The sequence below is a fragment of the Takifugu flavidus genome, chromosome 14 (genome assembly GCF_003711565.1).
Source record: "Takifugu flavidus isolate HTHZ2018 chromosome 14, ASM371156v2, whole genome shotgun sequence".
In the NCBI taxonomy this organism is placed as follows: domain Eukaryota; kingdom Metazoa; phylum Chordata; class Actinopteri; order Tetraodontiformes; family Tetraodontidae; genus Takifugu; species Takifugu flavidus.
In genome coordinates this window covers 6,102,893-6,117,576 of record NC_079533.1, presented here as the reverse complement: position 1 = coordinate 6,117,576, position 14,684 = coordinate 6,102,893, and the positions used below count along the sequence as shown (strand labels likewise).

At 49.4% G+C, this 14,684-nt stretch overlaps 1 protein-coding gene and 1 long non-coding RNA gene across 5 annotated transcripts in view; one reads left to right on the top strand and one right to left on the bottom strand.

The window, feature by feature from the left end:
* Positions 1 to 10,277, top strand: part of rxfp2a (relaxin family peptide receptor 2a) — a 12,272-nt gene extending 1,995 nt beyond the window's left edge. For 2 of the 4 annotated variants that reach the window (XM_057055115.1, XM_057055113.1), the window contains 18 exons: positions 1,951 to 2,034; positions 3,159 to 3,264; positions 3,358 to 3,429; positions 3,774 to 3,845; positions 4,774 to 4,845; positions 5,101 to 5,172; positions 5,342 to 5,416; positions 5,507 to 5,578; positions 5,688 to 5,759; positions 6,219 to 6,293; positions 6,587 to 6,658; positions 6,749 to 6,820; positions 6,893 to 7,122; positions 7,279 to 7,424; positions 7,705 to 7,800; positions 8,184 to 8,352; positions 8,474 to 8,692; positions 8,826 to 10,277. In XM_057055115.1, coding sequence (XP_056911095.1) covers positions 1,951 to 2,034; positions 3,159 to 3,264; positions 3,358 to 3,429; positions 3,774 to 3,845; positions 4,774 to 4,845; positions 5,101 to 5,172; positions 5,342 to 5,416; positions 5,507 to 5,578; positions 5,688 to 5,759; positions 6,219 to 6,293; positions 6,587 to 6,658; positions 6,749 to 6,820; positions 6,893 to 7,122; positions 7,279 to 7,424; positions 7,705 to 7,800; positions 8,184 to 8,352; positions 8,474 to 8,692; positions 8,826 to 9,091 — 2,042 coding nt within the window. In that variant the 3' untranslated portion in view covers positions 9,092 to 10,277. Of the gene's footprint in view, positions 1 to 1,950; positions 2,035 to 3,158; positions 3,265 to 3,357; positions 3,430 to 3,773; positions 3,846 to 4,773; positions 4,846 to 5,100; positions 5,173 to 5,341; positions 5,417 to 5,506; positions 5,579 to 5,687; positions 5,760 to 6,218; positions 6,294 to 6,586; positions 6,659 to 6,748; positions 6,821 to 6,892; positions 7,123 to 7,278; positions 7,425 to 7,704; positions 7,801 to 8,004; positions 8,103 to 8,183; positions 8,353 to 8,473; positions 8,693 to 8,825 lie in introns of those variants that run through there. The other 2 variants (XR_008953727.1, XM_057055114.1) reach the window with 2 other exon arrangements.
* LOC130537969 (uncharacterized) overlaps positions 1 to 14,684 on the bottom strand; it is a 157,466-nt gene that overhangs the window by 49,108 nt on the left and 93,674 nt on the right. Inside the window, exon 2 of the long non-coding RNA XR_008953730.1 lies at positions 1,517 to 1,681. This is a non-coding gene — a long non-coding RNA (uncharacterized LOC130537969). The remainder of the gene's footprint in view (positions 1 to 1,516; positions 1,682 to 14,684) is intronic.

The following is a 14,684-nucleotide window of genomic DNA, read 5'->3' as shown; positions in this document are numbered from 1 at the left end:
GACCCTAACCTGACCGTAACCCTGACCCTGACCCTGACCCTGACTCTAACCCTAACCCTAACCCTAACCCTAACCCAACCCTGACTAACCCTGACTCTAACCCTAACCCTAACCCTAACCCCCCACCCATCCTAACCCTAACCCTAACCCTAACCCTAACCATTGATCTCCAACCCTAACCTCAACCCCTAACCCCAACCCCTAACCCTAACCCTAACCCTAACCCTAACCCTAACCCTAACCCTAACCCTAAGCTTAACCCTAAAAGCAGAGGAAAGCACAAATTCAAAAAGAAATGGAGGGGAAATACAAAAGGCAAGATAAGAAGGAAGGGAGGGGACACTTAAATCGAAAGTAAAAAACATTAACGCAAAAAAGCGAGGGGAGTATAAAAGGGGAAGGAGAGGTGGAGCAACTCAAATGGAAAGTGGTTACGGAAGGGACAACAACATGGAAAGAAAAGGAGGTGGAAAAAGGGACAAAGCAAGGGACTATCTTATGTCAAGGCCCAAAAAGGCCAACATAATAACAATTTTTGATCAGCTAGCCTGAGGAAGGCCAACAAAGGCCGAAACGTTGCGCAGCTGATCACAGCTAAGGCCAGAGTGCCTAATTTTTGGACACCCCACCACCTTAGGGTGGTGAATAACTTTGATGGTGGGAGTCTCTGCCTGGGACCCCCTGATGGACAGTGCATTGCTTTCCCCGGGGCTTCGCCCCAGGGGAAAGCCTAACTCTTTAACCTATCCAGCCAGTGCCTCGGGGGGAACCAGGTGGAGTCACCCCTATCTAATTTTTGGAGCCCGATGGCTAACCCCCCACCCATCCTAACCCTAACCCTAACCCTAACCATTGATCTCCAACCCTAACCTCAACCCCTAACCCTAACCCCAACCCTAACCCCCAACCCCAACCCTAACCCAACCCTACCCCAACCCTAACCCCAACCCTAACCCCAACCCGAACCCCAACCCTAACCCCCAACCCGAACCCCAACCCTAACCCAACCCTAACCCCAACCCCAACCCTAACCCTAACCCTAACCCTAACCCGAACCCCAACCCGAACCCGAACCCCAACCCGAACCCGAACCCCAACCCGAACCCCAACCCTAACCCCAACCCTAACCCTAACCCCCAACCCGAACCCGAACCCCAACCCTAACCCCAACCCGAACCCCAACCCTAACCCGAACCCCAACCCCTATCCCTAACCCTAACCCTAACCCCCAACCCCAACCCTAACCCCAACCCTAACCCCAACCCTAACCCTAACCCTAACCCTAACCCTAACCCAACCCTAACCCTAACCCTAACCCCAACCCCAACCCTAACCCCAACCCCTACTAACCCAACCCTAACCCCAACCCTAACCCTAAATCCTAACCCAATTATTAAATATTACATTTGATATCAAGCTAATTTAATTTGGCATTTAGGGGGTTAAAATGGCAGGGTTGGAAAAAAGGAAAAACATCGCTTTTAGTTCAAAAAACTTTCTAAAATAAATAACTTACCTTGATTTATGGAGCCGGGTTGGACGGAGGTGCGCTATGGCAGGGGTCGCCAGCGTGCCCATCGTCAACAACAAGGATTTCAGGGTTATGGGAGGTCGGTTGGGAGGAAGGACCGTGCTTTCCCTGTCTCGTATGGGAGGCAGGGTACATTCCCCTACCCTAACCCTGACCCTGACCCTGACCCTAACCCTGACTAACCCTAACCCTACCCTGACCCTGACCCTGACCCTAACCCTCTAACCCTGACCCTGACCCTGACCCTAACCCTGACCCTGACCCTGACCCTGACCCTGACCCTAACCCAGTTTAGGCTCACCCGCAGCTCCCAGAATTCCTAACCACATTCTGGACTCAGTCCAGACAGGCAGATAACGCACTGTCCTGGACCGTCGCTGTGCAGCATTTCAGCCTCTTCCTACTTGTTTGGGTTGCAGGTGATAACGCCGGATGGGCTGAGTTATTCGGCCAGTCGCTCCAGAACGATGGTGCTGTGGAGCGGGACGTGCTGAGCGAATGCCGTAAGTGTGTGCTGCACCTGCGGAGGGTTAGCACCTGTGTAAGTGTGTGTGCTGCACCTGCGGAGGGTTAGCACCTGTGTAAGTGTGTGCTGCACCTGCGGAGGGTTAGCACCTGTGTAAGTGTGTGCTGCACCTGCGGAGGGTTAGCACCTGTGTAAGTGTGTGCTGCACCTGCGGAGGGTTAGCACCTGTGTAAGTGTGTGCTGCACCTGCGGAGGGTTAGCACCTGTGTAAGTGTGTGCTGCACCTGCGGAGGGTTAGCACCTGTGTAAGTGTGTGCTGCACCTGCGGAGGGTTAGCACCTGTGTAAGTGTGTGCTGCACCTGCGGAGGGTAGCACCTGTGTAAGTGTGTGTGCTGCACCTGCGGAGGGTTAGCACCTGTGTAAGTGTGTGCTGCACCTGCGGAGGGTTAGCACCTGTGTAAGTGTGTGTGCTGCACCTGCGGAGGGTTAGCACCTGTGTAAGTGTGTGTGCTGCACACTGCGGAGGGTTAGCACCTGTGTAAGTGTGTGTGCTGCACCTGCGGAGGGTTAGCACCTGTGTAAGTGTGTGCTGCACCTGCGGAGGGTTAGCACCTGTGTAAGTGTGTGCTGCACCTGCGGAGGGTTAGCACCTGTGTAAGTGTGTGCTGCACCTGCGGAGGGTTAGCACCAGTGTAAGTGTGTGTGCTGCACCTGCGGAGGGTTAGCACCTGTGTAAGTGTGTGTGCTGCACCTGCGGAGGGTTAGCACCTGTGTAAGTGTGTGTGCTGCACCTGCGGAGGGTTAGCACCTGTGTAAGTGTGTGTGCTGCACCTGCGGAGGGTTAGCACCTGTGTAAGTGTGTGCTGCACCTGCGGAGGGTTAGCACCTGTGTAAGTGTGTGCTGCACCTGCGGAGGGTTAGCACCTGTGTAAGTGTGTGCTGCACCTGCGGAGGGTTAGCACCTGTGTAAGTGTGTGTGCTGCACCTGCGGAGGGTTAGCACCTGTGTAAGTGTGTGTGCTGCACCTGCGGAGGGTTAGCACCTGTGTAAGTGTGTGTGCTGCACCTGCGGAGGGTTAGCACCTGTGTAAGTGTGTGTGCTGCACCTGCGGAGGGTTAGCACCTGTGTAAGTGTGTGTGCTCATCCCTGGGAGTGTGTAGTCCTGCAGGTGTATCCCCAGAGCTGCGACTGCATCCAAACAGACGTGGAGTGTGTGGCGCTCGGCCTGCAGGAGGTCCCCCAGGTTTCCCCCAATGTGACCTGGCTGTAAGTCCTCCTCCGATCACATGATCTGTGGCGCTGCTTCACCCTTTTCCCTCTGGGTCTCATGTCAGGTGCTATTTCACTGTCTTCCCACAGGTCTCTGCGGGGCAATAAAATCCAAGCTTTGTCCAGTTTTGTTTTGGCAGAATACGCACACCTAGAAAGACTGTAAGAACCTCCAGAAAATATCTTCTTGTTGCATTTTTGCCTCATTAGAAAGAAAAAGAAGAAAAAACATGAATACGATTTTTTTTGTTGTATTTAATACTTCTTTTTTCAAAGCAGAAATGGAGTCATGGAGAGAAATGAACCCAACAGACAGAAATTCCCATTGCTAACATGATCTTTAGCTAAATGATGTGTATCAGACGGCAGATCGAGCTGCGGTTGAAAATGGCAACATTGCTTTAACGAGGCTAAAGCTAAAGCTAATAGCTCTGACTCTGTTGCTTTAACGAGGCTAAAGCTAAAGCTAATAGCTCTGACTCTGACATGGTCTCGTTCCTCCCCAGGTTTCTGCAAAACAACAGCCTCCATTTTATTTCCCAGCATGCTTTCAGCGGCCTGCGCAGTTTAAAGAAGTTGTAAGTATCCTGCCAGTGTCGTCAGGACCCTGTTCATGCCCTGAACAGGGCATGAACAGGGTCCTGAACAGGGTCCTGTTCAGGACCAGGACATGAAAAGGGTCCCGAACAGGGTCCTGTTCAGGACCAGGACATGAACAGGGTCCTGAACAGGGTCCCAAACAGGGTCCTGTTCAGGACTAGGACATGAAAAGGGTCCCGAACAGGGTCCTGTTCAGGACCAGGACATGAACAGGGTCCTGAACAGGGTCCTGAACAGGGTCCTGTTCAGGACCAGGACATGAACAGGGTCCTGAACAGGGTCCTGTTCAGGACCAGGACATGAACAGGGTCCTGAACAGGGTCCTGTTGAGGACCAGGACATGAACAGGGTCCTGAACAGGGTCCTGAACAGGGTCCTGCAGACTGCACCTCATGAGGGTGGGTCAGCCTTTCCTGGTGTCCCATCTCCAGCCTCCTTCTCAGGCCTCTGAAGGAGGGCGCTCAACTTTCCCTCCATGTTCTGTCACATGCTCAGCAGCAGGGACCTCATGACCCCCCACCAGCTTCTGGCCTCCTGCTCATCATTTTGCTTTTCTTTCCCACTCTGGGAATTCTCACACGTCTTCCTCTAGTTCCAGCGCCCTCATTTCCATCCTCGTGCTGAAGGTGCTCTGATACTCTGAGGCGGGTCTCACGCCTTCATATCTGCTCGCTTCACACACCCTCCACACGCCAGCTTGGGCATGCAGCACTTCCCAAATCATCCAGATTCACATTTGATTCAAAAATCATAGAACAGGAAAATGCCTGAAACATCAACTGATTAATAAACTTTACCTTGAAAAGAGATCTTTGTAGAAGATCTTAGATCTTTGTAGAAGATCTTTAGATCTTTGTAGAAGATCTAAAGATCTTTATTCAACCAGCTGTTTTTAATGTATTTGAGGTTTCTTAGTCAGAACCTAATATCCAGCCTCAGTCCTGGTGTGTTCATGGATCTTCATCAGCTACAGTGGCTGTGAGTCACACACACACACTCACACACCCACACATACACACCCTCTCACACACACACACACACACACTTTGTATTTCTAAATGTTGGTCTGTGATCTCTAAGGTCCAGATTGTGTCACAGAAATGTTCTTTTCTCATCATCACAACCCTCAGATGTTGGAGGAAACAGCTCTTCCATGAGCTCCAAATATATGTTGAGATCTTTTTGAGCGTCTAGTTTAGTAAAACTGTTCTGATTTCTTCCTTTCTGTGCCAGCATGTTGGACCACAACCCTCTGAGGATTCTGTCCCAGGACACTTTCATTGGGCTCCAGTCTCTGAAATATCTGTGAGTCAAGTTGTGTTCTGTTATATATATATACACAGTATATATATATATACTGTATATATATATATATAATACTGTATATATATATATATATATATATATAGAGATATATATATATATATCTCTATATATATTCTGATGGTCTCCACACCTGGTGTGTGTTCCTCAGGTCCCTGGTGGACACCTCCCTGCAGCAGCTTCCTCATCACAGCTTCTGTCAGCACATGCCGGGCCTGGACTGGCTGTGAGTCTGCTCTGGCCGGACCTGTGGGGGGGCTGCTTCACACTAATCTGTGTAAATATTTCCCACTTTCCGCCCTCTTTTTTCACTCAGAGATCTCGAAGGGAACCAAATCCAAACTCTCAACTACTCGATTTTGAAGACGTGCGGCGAGCTTGAAGCTCTGTAAGCGTTCTTTCATCTTTCCTCTTTCACCCTGTGCTTCAAAGCAACATATTTATTTGACCCCCCCTCAACACCAATTCACAGACTGTTTTGGATCTCCTGTCTTCAGATTACTGATGGACAACAGGATCCAGCGAATTCCCGACAACACTTTCCACTCCCTCTGGAAACTGGCTGAACTGTGAGTAAGAGCCAGTGATGCTTCTGATCTCTAGTCCTGATAATCAGATGGTTACTAGTACCCAGCAATAAGTAACAAATCAGACAAGTGATGAAAGGCTTGGGCAGGGAGAGACGACCCGTTCTCAGGTCCTGTCAGTGACATCAAGGGAAGCGTGGAGGTCCGTTTGGTGTCCATCTGAGATAAGGGTTCCACGCTCCGCTCGTGTCTGAAGCTGCTTATTTTGTGCGACCATTCTTAGAACTGGCAACCGTGTGTCGATTGTCCCTCATCGTAGAAAAAGGTGCTCAAAACTTGGCGGAGTATCAAATATCCAGAACACGTAGAGGCAGCGGACATTACAGACAAGGCACACTCTCCATACACCATCTGCTGTCTCTTCCTGCCCCCGCAGCTGGGGTAAATGTGAAATGTCTGCGCAGTCTTTACATCCACGCTTTCCTCTTTTCTGCTGTCCAGGAATCTGTCCAGCAACCGGATAAAGGAGCTGCCAAGAAGCACCTTTCAAACCCTCTCCAAGTCGCTGCTCAAGCTGTGAGTGAAGGAAAGGTGCAAGTGTGGTGTTTCTTGTGCTGAAACCTTGGACTCCAGCAGATTTCGGCATTTTTCCGGGTCTCTGGAGCCCGTCCGGTGCAGAGATGCAATCATCAGAGGGAGGCGGCGATTATGTTTTCATAATTCATGCTGAGCTCATTCCACCTTCCAGGGGAAGCACAACTCTCCAGCCACAAACCTTCTTTGGCAGAAGAAACGAATCAAGTGTTCCATCAAGGGGAGGGGGGTCATGTGACACAAGTATGGATTCTTCTGTTTGTTTCTTTCTGCAGGAACATCTCATACAACCCTCTTCTCCGCATTCACCCCGGCCACTTCGACCACCTGATTCAGCTGCAATCTCTGTGAGGATCCTGTTGCACACACGTTTAATTCATTTACAATTAATTTAATTTCTAAATGAGTCTCGCTCTGATGGTCTCTCCTCCCTGCAGGGCTCTGGAGGGGATAGAAATCCCTGAAATTGAAACAAAGATGTTCCTGCCCATGAAGAACCTCTCCCACATGTATGCACACCTTTGAGGAGTACCTGGCACGTGTCGTTCCACCACCGTCTTCTTCCTCTGTTCTTCTTCCAGCTATTTCAAGACATTCCAGTACTGCTCTTACGCGCCCCACGTCCGTTCCTGTAAGCCCAATACGGATGGGATTTCTTCCTTTGAGGACCTGTTGGCTAACGCGGTGCTGCGAGTGTCCGTCTGGGTCATTGCCTTCATCACGTGCTTTGGTAACCTCCTGGTCATCGGCATGAGGTCACTGATCCGAGCGGAGAACAACCAGCATGCTGCTTGCATCAAAGTCCTGTGCTGTGAGTGACACTCTCCCTCGGGGTTCCGGTTCGGGTTCGGGAATAAAAGAGGTAGATGCAGGCCGGGAGGATTAAAGCCGGACTTGCATCCGTACCCAGAATGCTGGGATGGATGGTTTAGCTGTTCAAAATGTCGGCTCCTCTGTTTCCGTGCAGGTGCAGACTGCCTCATGGGGGTCTACCTTTTCTTCCTTGGAGTTTCTGATGTGAAATTCCGAGGAGAGTACAACCGAAACGCCCTGCTCTGGATGGAGAGTGTGGAGTGTCGAACCATCGGATTCCTGGCCATGCTGTCCTCAGAAGTAATTTAAGGGAGTACATGTGTCTCAACAGGAGCAGAAGGCACCGCTCAGACGTTTCTGCTGCACTGCCTGTAGCTCACTGGAATCACAATGAAACAGCAACTCTGTGAATCTAGTTTAAGGGTGAAATAGCCTGTTTGTGCTTTGGGTTCCATGAGGATGAGGATGAGGATGATAGGAGGTTTTGCCTTGGTTGGGTTGTTTTCCGTACGTTTTGTAATGATGGAAGCCTTCCAGTTGACAGTGATTCTCTACTCTTTTCCCCAAACAAAAACCCCAGGTGTCTGTTCTGCTCCTGACCTACCTGACCTTGGAGAAGTTCCTCGTCATTGTGTTTCCCTTCAGCAATTTGCGCCCCAGCAAACCTCTGACTGGGGTACTTGCCCCACATCTTACAAATAAATAGCATCATCCGATCACTTATCTTGCTTATTAAATGGCCATGTGGTGTAAAATGTTGAAGCTGACCCTCACACTATGGTATTCTATTCTATAGATTCTATAGATTCTCTTTACAGCTGGAAAAAAGCTTGCCCGTGTTGCATCTGGCATCTGTTTGATGACTGACTTTCTTTGTTAGTGTTAAAAGTCTGGCAGCTACTTTATAGATCACACTCACGACGCTGCTGAGGCGCAGTGAGAGATGGAGAGAGGCTGAATGAATACTGACGTCAGCAGGTGGCGACAGGAGGTGGCGGAATTCCATCTCCATCAGCGGAACTCTGCTGACTATGTGTCTCTTTGACACCCCCCCACAAGGTGGTCCTGGCCTCCATCTGGCTACTAGGCGTCGTGATTGCGGCCGTGCCCCTAATGAACGAGGATGTGTTTGGGAACTATTATGGACGTAATGGGGTCTGCTTTCCCCTTCACTCTGACAGGCAGGAGAAACCTACTGCCAAAGGATATTCCACAGGCATTTTCCTGGGTAAATTCCAAAGCAAACTCCCCCAACAGCTCATTTCCTTGCTATTGATGTTGCCATTATTGCACACAAACACAAACTGTGTGTTTGAGTTCAATCTACTTAACAGCATGTGTCTCTTTAGGTCTGAACCTGGTGGCATTCCTGATCATCGTCTTCTCCTACTCCAGCATGTTCTACTCCATCTATAAGACCGGGATTAATGCGACGGATGTGAGGAGCAGGCTGCACAGAGATGTGGCTGTGGCCAATCGCTTTTTCTTCATAGTGTTCTCTGATGCCCTCTGCTGGATTCCCATATTTTTAGTGAAGATCCTGTCCCTCCTGGAGGTGGAGATACCAGGTAGGGCATCTCTGGTCTGTGTGTTAATGTTTTAAATGACAGAGTTAATAATGGAGCAGTGATGTGGTTTTCTGAACTCCTAATTTATGGAACAGGATGAATGAAAAAGGACAACTCTCCTTCTTTACTGTAGACACCATCTCCAGCTGGGTAGTCATCTTCATCCTTCCCATCAACAGTGCCTTGAACCCCATACTCTACACCTTGACCACAAGCTTTTTCAGAGAGCAGGTGGAGGTCTCACTCTGCCGCTGGCAGAGACGACACATGTTGAAGAAAGACCACAAAAGCCTCACCTTGTCCACCATCCTCATGGAGACCCCACAGATTTCCTGCTACCGTCTCTCGTCCTACCTCCAGCGCGTATCACTGAAAGATGCAGATCCCCGCTATGCCTGAAGGGGGCAGGAACCTTTTCTGGACTAAACTGACTGGTGGCTGAGGACTGGTTACTAGTTAAATCTACAAGTGTGGTAGTTAGGGTTAGGGTTAGTGACAATGACAATGACAATGAATGTAGCCTTGGCACAGCCGTGAGACGCAACCTTACCTAGTTTTACCTATAGCTATAGCTTTGACAGTGTTGGATGTACAGTAACTGCAGCCAAGGCAACATTCCACCAGTGTCACAAATTAGCCTTTAAACCAAAAGTCCACAATAGAAGCATTACGTTCAATTACCTGCTAAAATGAGTTTTGGATTTAGAAATGTGGATGGCTCCATCTTCCTCTTGGTTAGGGTGTAAATGCCCAAAATGCTGCTCCCAGTTATGATCTAATGACGCTGGTGAACTGGAGGGTCTGCTGGGAGACTAATGTTTGTTAAAGTGACGCTATAATGATGGTTTAATATTATTGTTTGATCAAAGTTGTTGATTATCTGCATGTGCAACAGGATCGCATCCTTCAGGTCCAGTGATCATCCTTATAGTAAATGCTACATCAGCATGTCTGAGCTCAATATTCCTGCAGAAAAAGACTCATTGCACAAACAGGCAGCAGCTTCCTGCCTTCCTTGGCTCCAAGTGTCTGACACGGTCTATAAATGTTTAAAGAAGTAGGTCAGGTTGATGGTGCTAAGGAAGAATATTTTTTAAAAATATTTTCTTCAGGAAGTTTAAATTGACTTCATTCAATCAATACTGTTCAAGCCATTTCTGTTATTTTCCCATAATGATTGTTCAGTCTCAGTTCGTATTATACTAATTAATTATGTCGTCAGTGGAGTATTGCGTTAAGTGACATCAATACAGTAGATGACTGTTGCTATTTAGATGCTTTAACCTGCACATATTTCAGATAAGTGAACACTCTTTGATGAAGTAAAGACACGTCCAGTTATGCTCTTCAGCTCTTCTTCTGTATCATTTGGTACGGGAGCATTTCTGTGTCTCTGTTTGTTGTTGTTGTTGTCAGTTCCGTGGATTTTGTGTATTGGTTTTACTATGGCTCCTAGGCTGAAAAAATAAGAATTAAAAAAGAAAGCACACAAGTAATACTTTATTGAGAGAACTTGCACCGTTTTGAAGTGTAACTATTAAACCAGAGCATTAAAAACAAACCCAAAAAATGAGGCTCTATAGAATGTTCTCGTCCCTATATTTCCCTTGAAATATCGTATGGTGTATTAACAACTATGTTAAATTAATTCCTATCAGATCTCACAAGCTCACGATACATAAATGCAGTAATAGATGTCAAATACTTCGCGTATGTTCCATTCAAGTCTTGTAGAACACCACCAATGTGTCAAATGCTGCATAGATCTATACATTTTAATTGGCCTTTTTTAAACGCTGGCGTCAAAGCGAGGAGTACTGTGTGATTGGGCATAATACTACTAGTAAAATATTAACATTAATTATTAAGATAATCCAAATGACTGGTGTTCAGCCCCCCTGCAGGGCTCAGCATCCTTTGGTGGCAGGTGTCCTGTCCTTGGACTAAGCGACGCCCTTGACGACCGCTTGATGGACACCACCGAGAACCAATGAGCGACGGTTATTTCGCCAGCTTCCAGCAGTCCTGTTTCCTGATTGGTTGCGAGGGGCGGGGCCTGTCATCCCGAGACGAAGCGCTGTCAGCCGAGGCGGCACGAGGAGGAGAGACGAGGCGCATCGATGAAAACAAGCCTCTAAACCACACAAAGAAAGGAGCCGATGATCCTGCCGGTGTGAAGGTCGACGCAGCAAAGGTAACACCGCCTAAAGCTTCGCTCCTGTTGTGCTTGTGGATGTTTAATGACCGTGATGACACAAAGCCACCGAGCGGTGACTCGATACAGCGGCAGCATCGATGCAACTGCTGCGGGGGCTCGAATTAGCCTGGTGGCTACCGAGTTAGCTGCAGGGATAGCTGATTATGGGCTCAATATCCACAATGAAAACCAAAATGTGGCGAGCTGGACACACGCTTCTTGAGAATAATAATGGTAGAAATAACTGTGACCGGTTGTGAGAGGGGTTAGCCGAAGAACCGTCTTTTATATTGGCAGCTGCCGTTGATAAATACACATCAATGATGACGTTATAACATGCTAAACCCTCTGTTAGCTACCAGCTGGGTAGCTGCTGTCATTAACACAAAGCACAATTGCTACGTGCTAACGAATCCGTCTCCGTAAGTGGAGCACAAGCCATGAAGCCTCCCCGTACGTGCGCGGATGTGCCTTGACCCACCCAGGATGCGCCTCTTCCTGCCTCCCGGTGTCCTCCAGCGAGGATGCTCGGAGCGCAGCTTGAACATTGAGGGTTGGAATGCCGGCCTTCCAACAGGGATGAGTTGCTCCCACACACGGGTTCAGAGGCCAACTCAGTAAGACCGAGGACCTCTACTTCAGGCAGGAGATTTTGTCTGCCTTCTTTTGGTCGGGGGTGTTTAAGCATCAATATGTTCGGCCAAGAACAGCGTAAATGATAAGATGGGACAGGTGGAAGGAGCAGAAAGGGGCCGTGTCTTTGGTAGCAGGCTGATTCTTTTCAGGAATCTTCCTTTTCCTTTAGATCCAGACCCTCAGCAACCTCTTCCGGTCCCGTTGGGTCACATTGTAAACATGAGCTGCCCTGGGCTCTTGGTCCTTAATCACGAGAGAAATGGAAAGTTTTACGTTGCTGTAATGGAGAGAATTAAGCGAGAATTCAGGAAAACTGCATTGGAAAAAATAGATTTTCTAAAAATTAGTCATCTTTTGTGTTGGTTGGACCTACAAAGTTCTAATGTGATGCATGAAATAGCATACTACCCTAACCCTGACCCTGACCCTGACCCTGACCCTGACCCTAACCCTAACCTGACCCCGACCCCGACCCCAACCCCTACCTTGACCTTGACCCTGACCCTAACCCTGACCCTGACCCTGACCCTAACCCTGACCCTAACCCTAACCCTAACCCTAACCCGACCCTGACCCTAACCCTGACCCTGACCCAACCCTGACCCTAACCCTGACCCTCTAACCCTGACCCTGACCCTAACCCTGACCCTCTAACCCTGACCCTGACCCTGACCCAACCCTGACCCGTCTGTCAGAGATAAAGAGTCCAACATTCCTGACTAAGGTGTGCGGTGTGTAAGGTATTGCCTGTGTTTGCTGATAGCAGCTAGCATGGTAGCATGATAGCAGCTAGCATGGTAGCATGATAGCAGCTAGCATGGCGCCACCAGCATCAGAGGCGGGTCCATGCGTCCTGAGGACAGCAGACACGTCTCAGAGGGACAGAACAGCTTCTGGAGCTGAAACTAAACACAGCATGGCAAAGAATCGTCCCCTGAGCCGGAGTGAAAGCTAACGATAACTACAGGGCCTAACCCTGAAGGTGGTGTGTGTGTGTGTGTGTGTGTGTGGTGTGTGTGTGTGTGTGTGTGTGTGTCTGTGTGTGTGTGTGTCTGTGTGTGTGTGTGGGGGTTCAACATGTTTGCATGGAGACGCAGGCAGAGTGTGGAGATGGTAATGTTGTCCAGGAAGCCACCCTCACCATGCAGCCGATGAAGATGATGATGATGATGACGATGATGATGATGACGATGATGATTATGATGATGATGATGATGATGATGAAGATGATGACGATGATGATTATGATGATGAAGATGATGACGATGAAGATGATGAAGATGACGACGATGATGACGATGATGAAGATGATGACGATGAAGATGATGATGAAGATGATGAAGATGACGATGATGATGAAGATGATGATGTAATCAAGGTTATTTTATTATTTTATGCACCTGCCTTGTCTCTCTGGAGTATGAGCACTTTTCCTGTTGTCTTTGGTCAGGGCCAGATGTTGTCCTCCTGCACGTGTGTGTGTGTGTGTGTGTGTGTGTGTGTGTGTGTGTGTGTGTGTCACGGTCAGGGGTTCGACTTCCTGCAGCTTCTTCTTTTAGCCAGTCTTTCCTAACGTCCCCCCTCCAAGCGGCGCGTCAGCGCCCCCTGTGGTGAGCTTCTAAAGAGGATGTGAGTGTTGTGTTGTTGCTCCGCCCACACACACACTCCTGGGCGAGGCGCTCGTGCAGCTGATGTCATGGCGATGAAGACATCAACAGCAGGAAGTCACCTGAGGGCAGGTGTCTCGTGAGACGCCTGTTGAGAGACAAAGGGTGTGGAATGGGTGCACTGTTGCGTCACACGCGGAAACTTCCAGCAGCACGGCCACGTTAGAGGGGCCATCGTGGTCATTTATAGAATCACTGATCCATGAGCCACTTCAGGATCCATGAGCCACTTCAGGAGCCATGAGCCACTTCAGGATCCATGAGCCACTTCAGGATCCATGAGCCACTTCAGGAGCCATGAGCCACTTCAGGATCCATGAGCCACTTCAGGATCCATGAGCCACTTCAGGATCCATGAGCCACTTCAGGAGCCCCTCCAGCCAAAGCCTGGAGGTGCTGCGGAGTGCTCCTGTGTGTCGGGGTGTGTCTGTAACCCTACACCAGGAACACGTGGAGCCTGCTGGAACTGGCCAAACAGCCTGGACCAGTGAGAGGCTGCCGCTCTCTCCCTCCGTCCATGTGCTGGACCGTCCTGTCATGGCCCCACCGGCTGAGACAGAAAGGCTCCTTTCTTGGTCCTAACCTACAGAGTGGTGACGACAGAGTGCTTTAGTTTCCAGAGATAAAGAAGGCAGCGTCAGAGAGAGCTGGAGAGAACCACCCAAACTTCCCAAACCACCCAATCAAGCTGTGCTGCTTGAGCTGAACCCCTCCCTTGTTCACCACCTGAGAGCAGAGACAGAGCGGTGCTTCAGAGGAGCCACAGTCAACAGGTGAGCACAGGAACGGGGAAATAGGGCCAAACAGGAAGAAGCCTTTGTGTTGGACCTAGACCACTGAGAGCAGGGCTCTGGAGGGGACGCTGTTTACCTGTGAGGGCGACGCCATGAGCTCACACACTCCGCATTCAGTGAAGCCCACGTAAAGAGGAGGGAGAAACCGGAGACAGCATGGGGCTAAGGAGACCAGGAAAATGAAAGCAAAGGAGAACATTTGATGAGGAAAAGGGTTGGGAAGAGCAATTACCTGGTGGAGTCATGTCCCAAGAGGATGTGAGGAACACTACCGCTCTTGTGGCTGACAGTAGGGCTCCATCTGAGGGCAGTGGCCCCTCAGCGACCCAGGGCCACCACCAGGACCTGGAGAAGCAGAGCCATGGCCAGGATGGAATAGTTCTGGAGCGCATTGCCTCTCTGCCAGTGGACATGTTTGAGCCCAGTGACTTCACTGGGAGATTTTCAAAGATCCAGTCCAGGTCCAGGAAGAGGTCAAGAATCCCGGGAGGTAGGCGCTGAACACATGTTTTATTAAAGTGAACACAACAAGGAGCAAATCCAGGCTAGCATTAGGCTAGCATTAGGCTAGCATTAGGTACGGATGCTGTGGAACAGCTGCACACATGGCTGGAGATTTACATCCCTCCAGTTTTAATTGACAAAAAGCTAAAAGGGATTTTAGTGACATAAATTTTGATTTAGTTCAGCAGGACATT